Below are 11,437 nucleotides of genomic sequence, written 5' to 3'. Positions count from 1 at the left end.
GGACCTTTGACCTACGGAACTGGGTCTTGCGCGCGACACGTCGTCTTACTGTGTCACACATTCATGCGTAATTATTTTAAAATCCATGCATGAATGACAAAGATATGGATCGGACACGCCTATCAATGCACTATCATGAAAAATGACCTTTAACGTCTAAGTGTGACCTTGACCTTTGAGCTAAGACCTGGGTTTTGCGTGCGACACGTCGTCTTACTGTGTCACACATTCTTGCCTAGTTATTTGAAAATCCATCCGTCGATTTCAAAGATATGGACCGGACACGCCCATCAATGCACTATCTTTTAACGTCTAAGTGTGACCTTGACCTTTGAGCTACGGACCTGGGTCTTGCGCGCGACACGTCGTCTTACTGTGGGTCATATTCATGCCAAGTTATTTGAAAATCCATCCATCGATGACAAAGATATGGACCGGACACGCCCATCAATGCACTATCCTTTAACGTCTAAGTGTGACCTTGACCTTTGAGCTACGGACCTGGGTCTTGCGCGCGACACGTCGTCTTACTGTGGTACACATTCATGCCAAGTTATTTGAAAATCCATCCATCGATGACAAAGATATGGACCGGACACGCCCATCAATGCACTATCCTTTAATGTCTAAGTGTGACCTTGACCTTTGAGCTACGGACCTGGGTCTTGCGCGCGACACGTCGTCTTACTGTGGTACACATTCATGCCAAGTTATTTGAAAATCCATCCATTGATGACAAAGATATGGACCGGACACGAAAATTGCGGACAGACTGACAGACCGACAGACAGACTGACAGACCGACAGACGGTTCAAAAACTATATGCCTCCCTTCGGGGGCATAAAAACCGAGGATTATTTGTATCCGCAATGTCTATCAGGCTATCAACAGCAATTACTTTAGATTTTTATCTATTAGAGCTTAGATAATTATTGGTAATTAGATACATTGCTAGGCACAGAGTAACACACGCACAGAGGTAGATACTCTAACTGCCTGTAGTTACATGACTGAAATACTGTTGATAACGGCGTTAAACCCAAAACAAAGAAAACAAGAAAGATACTTTTATAGAAATAACATTTATTCTGATTATTGTTTATTATTATTCGGTATGCTGATGTGTCTTCTATGTTACTATGGTTGGCATTTTCTAACTTTCACGTTTATCTTGTAAAATATTAGTTAAAGAAATTATGTGAAAAGGAAGTTGGTTTTCAAACTTATTCTGTATTATTGTTATAATTTTCTCTAAAATAAAGCGTTGTGCCATTCTGACGTGTCACACCTTTTTGTTCAAATATATCCTAATATATAATAATAGTAATTTGACAGAATACTGTGATATGCATAGTATCTATATATATTTTTTATTTTTGTTGGGCTTAACGTCGCACCGACACATTCATAAGTCATATGGCGACATTCTAGCTTTGATGGTGGAGGAAGAACCCAAGTGACCGCCCCCCCCCCCCTTCCCCCCTCCCCCCCCACACACACCCCACGCGCTTTATTTCATCACGTCAGTAAGTCTGGCGTAATTATCTACTACTAGTATTTGAAAACAACAACATAAACACACACACACTTTAAATTCCCACATCAGCTAACTGGAAGCTGTCAATGGCATCTGAGCAACAATTTATGACACATGTCCTTTTAATATTAGAAGAACTGGGAAACGTCATAGAACCAGCTTTTAATACAAATAAAGTTTTATTGTCTTCTTGTAGAATGCAGCCAAGGAAATAGTAAACTCGGTTTGATTAAATCTGCTAATGGCATGCGCATTTATGCATAAATGTAAAGTGCTTCTTTAGCACCTATTTCCCAAAAATTAGCCCACGTTGACAAGGTAAAAAGAAATGAAGGGGGTGGGAGGTCAACCTTTTCTCTAATATGTACAAATGATGTAATTAGATATCTATAAATATCAAAAAAATCTATTTAACTGTTTATATACGTCCTTTCAGTTGAAAATGTTGACAGTGCCTTTTTAGAGTAGGACCAACATTTGCTGCGATCTCTAACTTTTATCCCTTAAACTTATTAAACGTGTACCATAAAAACTATAAGCATCTAAACAAATATTGTGGATACAATTTAAATAAACAATAAACATATATGAAAATAATCACTGTTCAAAATATCATCTAATGAATATTTCAAAAATATTTGTTTGTTTTAATCGGATATCCCAAAACCTAACTTCCTGGTGACATAAATACAATTTGGTTTGGTCTGAACATTGCGCTATATATCGACCATTTTAAACATTTCTACCGTCGGTATTTTATTTGCAAATCAGTTACCAGTGTGTATTGATTGATATTCATCGACATGACAGTTTCAAGTGGGAATATAAAAGATAAATTAAACTACTTCTTCCCATGAAATGCTTGATGAATTATAACAAAACTTGGATAGCATGTACCATCCTTGCATAGACTTCTTTCATTTTTTTTCAAATGGTTTAAAGGGCATCCGAGTTAAACATAAACAAATAAATAAATGAGAAAAAGAAACAAACAAACAAACGAATACCTCTCATTACCTACAAGGTCAATCTTCAACAGATCTCGTCTGTATCATCTATTCATGAAGCTCTTATGAAATTGGTCAAGTGGTTCCGCTCAACCAATTCTGGGAGCTGCCAAATCAAACATAGAAAAAGCATTTAATTGAATTCTTTTCATTCACTCTCTGGTTGACCGTTATCAATCTTGTTCCGTAGCAACATCACAAAGGTCTCTGTCATATTTATGAAACAGTTCTACTTGACCTAGAGCTAAAATAAAAAAAGGAACCTTTAAAGTATTAGGCCCCTAATGAAATCGGCAATCATCGACAATAATCGCCATTTGTCGACGATTCTCGTAAAGATCCTCGTTTGATAACGGGTATATTCGGAATCCCAAAAATAGCGGAGAATCTTGATCACGTGGTGGTATTCCCCAATAAAATGACGTCATTTCCGAGGATTTCTACCATGGCGTTGTACACACGAGATGTTCAAGGAAAGTTTAGAAAATCATTCAAAGGAACGCGTAAACGTAAAAAAGAAACAGTTATAGTGGATCACAATTATTGCACAGGTAATAGAAGTGACACTGCGATAGAAAATCCAGATGTTGAACAAGTGAAACTTCCGAAGTCGGTTGATAAACAGGGATGGAAAGAAGGGAGAAGAATCGTCGAATTTGGGGTTTTGTTATCCAAATTGAAATACTATCAAAAGTGTAGATTAGGACCAGTGCCATTAACGTATGACAACATTCTAGGAGAACTGAAGAAAGGACTTTCTGGATATCTCTATGTTCGTTGCCAAAATGATGACTGTGGACATGTAAATTTGGTTCCATATGGGAAAACACATCGTGGAAATTCTGCCAAGTCTCAGTCTGGAATGCATTGCTTTGCCGTCAATACAAAACTTGGAACAGGTTAGTGCATTTTATCTGTTGATAATTTGTTTACATTAAAGTGAAAAAAAAAGAAGATGTAAGTCTATATAAAACTATAGGATTGCAGGTACCTGGTACTTCGTACTTGTGTACCCAGTAATCATTTGGTTGATGAAATCGATACTGACTGTCATTTCGTCTGTTATTTAGTATATCGATATGCAAGAGTTATCGTTTTCAAGAGAAAGGTTGAAAACAGCATTTTATTGGAGAATTTTCTTGTAAGTAGCCAATGAAATACAGCGTAACAAATATTTTTAGGCACACTCCTCAAAATGGCAACAACGAGACAAACCAGAGGTCATTTCCCATAAATGAACAACAAATATGGATTTTTCGTTTAAATTAAGGTGAATAATAATTCACAATTTGACAGAAGCTATGGTCTATTCGTCTCTTAATTATATGCGTGATCAGTCACTGCCTCTTGTTCAGTCATGGGTTCAAACTGTATGGAATTCCGTGATCAATTTTCAGCATCAGTACTTACAGTCTTTCATCTGAGATTCCATAGTGATTCAAGCGATTTCAAGTAACTTACATGTAAAGAATTTTTAATGTAAGCTTAACTGTACCTAGTACAACTAATTGTATGAGGGTCGCGATATTGTGATAATTTTTGCATGTAGAGGTCAATATCTCACCTCGACGTACAACATAGGAAGGACTTTTTCTTTATTGAACCTTCCACGGCGTTTTTAACATGCTTGTGAAATAAATGGCAACACAAGTTTGTAACTATTTTAAATAACACGGTGGCTTCTACAGAACTGCCTCGGTCAGTTGATTGTGGGAAGTACATGTAGCTATATGGCGAAAAAATTGTCAACAACATTTTTTTTTTCTTTTGAATTTTTTTTTGTGATTTACAGCAATGATTGACAGTCTAGGTGGACCAGTGAAGGTCAATAACATGTTGTCGACACTAAACATGCCAACAATCAGCAACAAAAACATGAAGAAAATGGAAAGATGGGCTGGAAATGTTATTGAAAAGGTGGCATTGATGTCAACAAGAACAGCTGCCAAGGAAACATTTGACAAAGAAATGGCGTAAGCATTTTTTCAGCAGTTTATGCTTTATATTACTGCGAAGAACGGTAAAATCTGTTGAAAATCGTAATTTTAAGCATTTTTCAGACGTCCAAAAATGGGCTCGAATCCTTATTACTGCTGTAATTCACAGCGTCCTGAAAGACTTGGGGATAAATAAAACCATGGGGATATATTGCTTGTGCATATATTCAAATGGAAGTATATACAACACTGCCGGCGGATTTGAAGAATGCCGACGGCATACGTCCAAAGAAGACCTCATCTGTAATCTGGAACCTGTTTTGCTGGTCAGTGACTGCTGTATTTTGCGCCGAAACGATCCTCTCAATCAATTATTTAGTCATCTAATGTCGTTGTTGATGCTTTTTTGAGATATAAAATGAATTTAGTTTTAGCAATTTATGCAATATGTACCGGCGAAAAACAATGAAATGTGTTGAAAATCGTAATTTTCAAGCATTTTTCAGGTGTCCGAAAATGGGCTCGAATCCTTGTTACTGCTGTAATCCACAGCGTCCAGGAGGACATGAAGAAGAATCAAACTATGTGGATATATTGCTGGTATGTATGTCCAAATAAAAGTACATATTGCAGTGCCGACCGATTTTCATGATGCCGACGGCATACGTCGAAAACACACCTCATCACAGAATTGAAACATATTTTGGTGCTTAGATGCTGCCCTATTCTGCACCGAAACGATGCACATGAGACACGATTTGGTCTCCTAAGGTCATTGGTGAAGTCTCTGTTATATACAAAATAAAATTAGTTTCAGCTGTTTATGCTTTATATTACTGCGAAGAACGGTAAAATCTGTTGAAAATCGTAATTTTAAGCATTTTTCAAATGTTCAAAAATGGGTTCGAATCCTTGTTACTGCTGTAATTCACAGCTTCCTGAAGGACTTGAGGATCAATAAAACCATGTGGATATATTGCTTGTACTTATTTTCAAATAATAATACATTTCATATTGCCGACGGATCTTACAGCATACGTCCAAATAAGACTTTATGTCTAAGCTGGAACATGTTTTGGTGCTCAGTTACATCTGTATTCTACCCCAAAACGGTGCCCTCAAACCAATATTTGGTCATCTTATTTTCGAGGCCTTTATGAGATATAAAATGAATTGAGTTTAAACAATTTATTCTTTATGTGCCGACGAAGAGCGACGAAACGTGTTAAAAATCGTAATTTTATGCATTTTTCGGGTGTCCGAAATGAGCTCGAATCCTTGTTACTGCTTTAATTCACAACTTCAAGGAGGAATTAAGAATAATCAAGAAACAAAATCTTAATTTTCTTTATAATTATTTAGCTCTGAAATGTTCTTCAAGAATCTGTAAAGCACAGACATTTAAACCGTGTCCTGTTGTGTACATCCAATTTTATTAACGTCATGTAGAATGAATACTTTTTAGTCTATTTATCCCTTAAAACATGTCAACAATACGACACGCACATTTGTCTCCTTTTTCATCATTTTAAGGTAATAGATTTAATTAATTGATAAATTTGGATGTTTTAACCACACCCGAGTTAAAACGAAATGGAACCCGAAAATTACGGCATGGAACGGATTTTACTGTTATCCGCTGTTCGGTCCTTTTTACGCGATGAAATATAAATTGAAATATGACTGATTTTCAGGTTGAATGCTTGAATTTCATCTATGTATTGTACTCAATATGACTGACTGATACAAATATTATAATCTTATACGCAAACACACTTTGTCAAAAAGATGCATTGAACGAGAATGCCTTTATAAAACATATCGTAGTAGACCGCAGTTATATAAAGGTAGTGACTAGCGTCCGGTAACCGGACCCGGAGTCTAGAGGTCCGGTAACCGATATACTTATAGTGTTATGTACTGTGTTATTAATGTATAAGATCAAAGAAAGATATAATTTGTTGTCATGAAGTTGCCTTTAAGTACTTTTTGTAAATATTTTTGTAAACAGCTCTCGCTCGGACATATATTGAATATGAAATTATAAAATAATTTTGGCGATTTCCATAAGTTACTGTTACTTACTTTAGCAGTACAACGAATTCAGCAATTTATGAGCACAAAAACAGTCTTAGTATTAAAGTAAAAGCATAAGTTTATTGTTTTAATCCTTCATCATGTAAAAACACAAAATTGATGAAAGATTAGGCCTACATTACTACGCATAGTAGCTAATTGGTATTAATAATCAATTAAATTAGCGATAGTGTTTTTATAGTCATGAACGGTTTATCATACTATTTGGTTTCTGGTCAGTTGCAATGTACAGTTGTATTTAGAACAAGAAAAAGAAAGCGAAATCTGTTTCTGATGAATAAACGAACTTTGCAAATAACATTTTCAGAAGTATTCATTATTCATCCTAATTATTACTGGAGCTCTAGCTAGACGTTGTCAAATTTATAGGTTAGCAGTTCATAATGTGATATGAACTATCATTATATACATTATTATGATTTATCCTCCTCCAGGATGCTGTGAATTACAGCAATAACGAGGATTCGAGCCTATTTTTGAAAATCTGAACAAATGCTCAAAATTACGATTTTCAACACATTTAACCCTTCCTCGCCGGAATACAAGGCATAAACTGTTAAAATTGATTTTATTTTCTATATAATAAAGACTTCAACGATGACCTAAGAAGACCAAATCGTGACTCATATACATCGTTTCGGCGCAATTCTAAGACACCAAATCTAAGAACAAAAACATGTTTCAATTTTGTGATAAGACGTTTTTATTTCGACGTATGCCGTCGGCATCCTGAAAATCCGCCGGCAATGCAATATGTACTTTTATTTGGACATACATACCAGCAATATATCCACATAGTTTGATTCATCCTCAAGTCCTCATGGACGCTGTGAATTACAGCAGTAACAAGGATTCGAGCCCATTTTCGGACACCTAAAAATTGCTTAAAATCAAGATCTTCAACACATTTCATTATTCTTCGACGGCACATATTGCATAAATTGCTAAAACTAAATTCATTTTATATCTCATAAAGGCCTCAACAATGACATTAGATGACTAAATAATAGTTTGAGGGGATCGTTTCGGAGCAAAATACAGCAGTAACTGACCACCAGAACATGTTCTAGATTATAGATGAGGTCTTCTTTAGAAGTATGCCGTCGGCATTCTTCAAATCCGCCGGCAATGTTGTATATACTATCATTTGAACATATACACAAGCAATATATCCACATGATTTTATTTATTCTCAAGTCCTTCAGGACGCTGTGAATTACAGCAGTAACAAGGATATGAGCCCATTTTTGGACGTCTGAAAAATGCTTAAAATTACGATTTTCAACAGATTTTGCCGTTCTTCGCAGTAATATAAAGCATAAACTGCTAAAACTAATTTTATTTTGTATATAATAGAGACTTCATCAATGACCTTAGGAGACCAAATCGTGTCTCATGTGTATCGTTTTGGCGCAGAATACAGCAGCATCTAAGCACCAAAATATGTTTCAATTCTGTGATGAGGCGTTGATTCGACGTATACCGTCGGCATCCTGAAAATCCGCCGGCAATGCAATATGTACTTTTATTTGTACATACATACCAGCAATATATCCACATAGTTTGATTCATCCTCAAATCCCCATGGACGCTGTGAATTACAGCAGTAACAAGGATTCGCGCCCATTTTCGGACACCTAAAAATTGCTTAAAATCAAGATTTTCAATACATTTCACTGTTCTTCGTCGGCACATTTTGCATAAACTGCTGTAACTAAATTTACTTCATATATTATGAAAGTCTCAACGATGACATTAGATGACTAAATAATGGTTTGAGGGGATCGTTTCGACGCAAATTACAGGAGTAACTGACCACCAAAACATGTTCCAGATTACAGATGAGGTCTTCTTTAGACGTATGCCGTCGGCATTCTTCAAATCTGCCGGCAATGTTGTATATACTATCATTTGAACATATACACAAGCAATATATCCACATGGTTTTATTTATTCTCAAGTCCTTCAGGACGCTCTGAATTACAGCAGTAATAAAGATTCGAGCGAATTTTTGGACGTCTGAAAAATGCTTAAAATTACGATTTTCAACAGATTGTACCGTTATTCCCAGTAATATCAATCAAAAACTGTTAAAACTAATTTTATTTTGTATATAATAAAGACTTAATCAATGACCTTAGGAGACCAAATCGTGTCGCATGTGCATCGTTTCGGCGCAGAATACAGCAGCATCTAAGCATCAAAGTACGTTTCAATTTTGTGATGAGGCGTGTTTTCAACGTATGCCGTCGGCATCCTGAAAATCCGCCAGCAATGCAATATGTACTTTTATTTGGACATACATACTAGCAATATATCCACATAATTTGATTCATCCTCATGTCCTCCTGGACGCTGTGGATTACAGCAGTAACAAGGATTCGAGCCCATTTTCGGACACCTGAAAAATGCTTGAATTTACGATTTTCAACACATTTCATTGTTCTTTGTCGGCACATATTGCATAAACTGCTAAAACTAAATTCATTTTATATCTCATAATGGCCTCAACAATGACATTAGATGACTAAAAAATGGTTTGAGGAGATCGTTTTGGCGCAAAATACAGCAGCAACTGACCACCAGAACATGTTCTAGATTACAGATGAGGTCTTCTTTAGAAGTATGCCGTCGGCATTCTTCAAATCCGCCGACAATGTTGTATATACTATCATTTGAACATATGCACAAGCAATATATCCACATGATTTTATTTATCCTCAAGTCCTTCAGGACGCTGTGATTTACAGCAGTAACAAGGATTCGAGCCCATTTTTGGACGTCTGAAAAATTCTTAAAATTACGATTTTCAACAGATTTTGCCGTTCTTCGTAGTAATATAAAGCATAATCTGCTAAAACTAATTTTATTTTGTATATAATAGGGACTTCATCAATGACCTTAGGATACCAAATCGTGTCTCATATGTATCGTTTCGGCGCAGAATACAGCAGCATCTAAGCATCAAAATATGTTTCAATTTTGTGATGAGGCGTTGTTTCGTCGTCTGCCGTCGGCATCCTGAAAATCGGTGGGCAATGCAATATATACTTTTAACTGGACATACATACCAGCAATATATCCACATAGTTTGATTCATCCTCAAGTCCCCATGGACGCTGTGAATTACAGCAGTAACAAGGATTCGCGCCCATTTTCGGACACCTAAAAATTGCTTAAAATCAAGATTTTCAATACATTTCACTGTTCTTCGTCGGCACATTTTGCATAAATTGCTGTAACTAAATTCACTTCATATATTATGAATGTCTCAACGATGACATTAGATGACTAAATAATAGTTTGAGGGGACCGTTTTGACGCAAATTACAGGAGTAACTGACCACCAAAACATGTTCCAGATTACAGATGAGGTTTTCTTTAGACGTATGCCGTCGGCATTCTTCAGATCCGCCGGAAATGTTGTATATACTATCTTTTGAACATATGCATAAGATTTTCAACAGATTGAACCGTTATTCGCAGTAATATAAATCATAATCTGCTAGAACTAATTTTATTTTGTATATAATAGAGACTTCATCAATGACCTTAGAAGACCAAATCGTGTCTCATGTGCATCGTTTCGGCGCAGAATGCAGCAGCACCTAAGCACCAAAATATGTTTCAAATTTGTAATGAGGCGTGTTTTCGACGTATGCCGTCGGCATCTTGAAAATCGGTCGGCAATGCAATATGTACTTTTATTTGGACATACATAACAGCAATATATACACATAGTTTGATTCATCCTCATGTCCTCCTGGACGCTGTGGATTACAGCAGTAACAAGGATTCGAGCCCATTTTCGGACACATGAAAAATGCAGGAAATTACGATTTTCAACACATTTCATTGTTTTTCGTCAGCACATTTTGCATAAATTGCTAAAACTTAATTCAACAATGACATTAGATGACTAAATAATTGTTTGAGATGATCGTTTCGACGCAAAATACAGCAGTAACTGACCACCAAAACATGTTCCAGATTACAGATAAGGTCTTTTTTGGACGTATGCCGTCGGCATTCTTCAAATCCGCCGGCAGTGTTGTATATACTATCATTTGAACATATGCACAAGCAATATATCCCCATGGTTTTATTTATCCTCAAGTCCTTAAGGACGCTGTGAATTACAGCAGTAACAAGGATTCGAGCTCATTTTTGGACGTCTGAAAAATGCTTAAAATTACGATTTTCAACAGATTTTGCCGTTCTTCGCAGTAATATAAAGCATAAACTGCTAAAACTAATTTTATTTTGTATATAATAGAGACTTCATCAATGACCTTAGGAGACCAAATCGTGTCTCATGTGTATCTATTTCGTGATGAGGTCTTCTTTGGACGTATGCCGTCGGCATCCTGAAACACCGTCGGCAATGAAATATATGCTATCGTTTAGACATACATAGCAGTAATATATCCACATGTATTTATTTATCCTCTAGTCCACCTTGGCGCTGTAATTTACAGCAGTAATAAGGATTAGAGTCCATTTATGGACACCTGATAAATGCTTTAAATTACGATTTTCAACACATTACACTGTTCGACGTCGGCACATTATACATAAATTGCTGAAACGAAAATCATTTTATATCTCATAAAGGCCCTAATGATGACTAAAGATGACCAAATATTGTTTTAAGGGCATCGTTTCGGCGCAGAAAACAGCAGTAACTGACCACCAAAGCATGTTCCAATTTCGTGATGTGGTATTCTTTGGACGTATGCCGCCGGTATATTTATTATCCGTCGGCAATGAAATATATACTTTTATTTGAACATACATACCAGCAATATATCCACCTGGTTTGATTCATCCTCAAGTCCTCTTGGACGCTGAGAATAAC

At 36.2% G+C, this 11,437-nt stretch overlaps 1 protein-coding gene across 1 annotated transcript; it reads left to right on the top strand.

Annotated features, from left to right (window-relative positions):
- The first annotated feature begins 2,963 nt into the window (after positions 1–2,963).
- On the top strand, positions 2,964–4,522 carry LOC128553063 (uncharacterized). Its single transcript, XM_053534175.1, has 2 exons — positions 2,964–3,444; positions 4,338–4,522. Exons 1-2 carry the CDS (start codon positions 2,964–2,966, stop codon positions 4,520–4,522), a joined length of 666 nt encoding a protein of 221 aa, XP_053390150.1.
- The last annotated feature ends 6,915 nt before the right edge of the window (positions 4,523–11,437 follow it).

This window comes from Mercenaria mercenaria, unplaced genomic scaffold (genome assembly GCF_021730395.1).
Source record: "Mercenaria mercenaria strain notata unplaced genomic scaffold, MADL_Memer_1 contig_3444, whole genome shotgun sequence".
NCBI lineage: Eukaryota > Metazoa > Mollusca > Bivalvia > Venerida > Veneridae > Mercenaria > Mercenaria mercenaria.
Note: the sequence above shows the minus strand (reverse complement) of the source record. Positions and strands in the feature narration are given on the sequence as shown.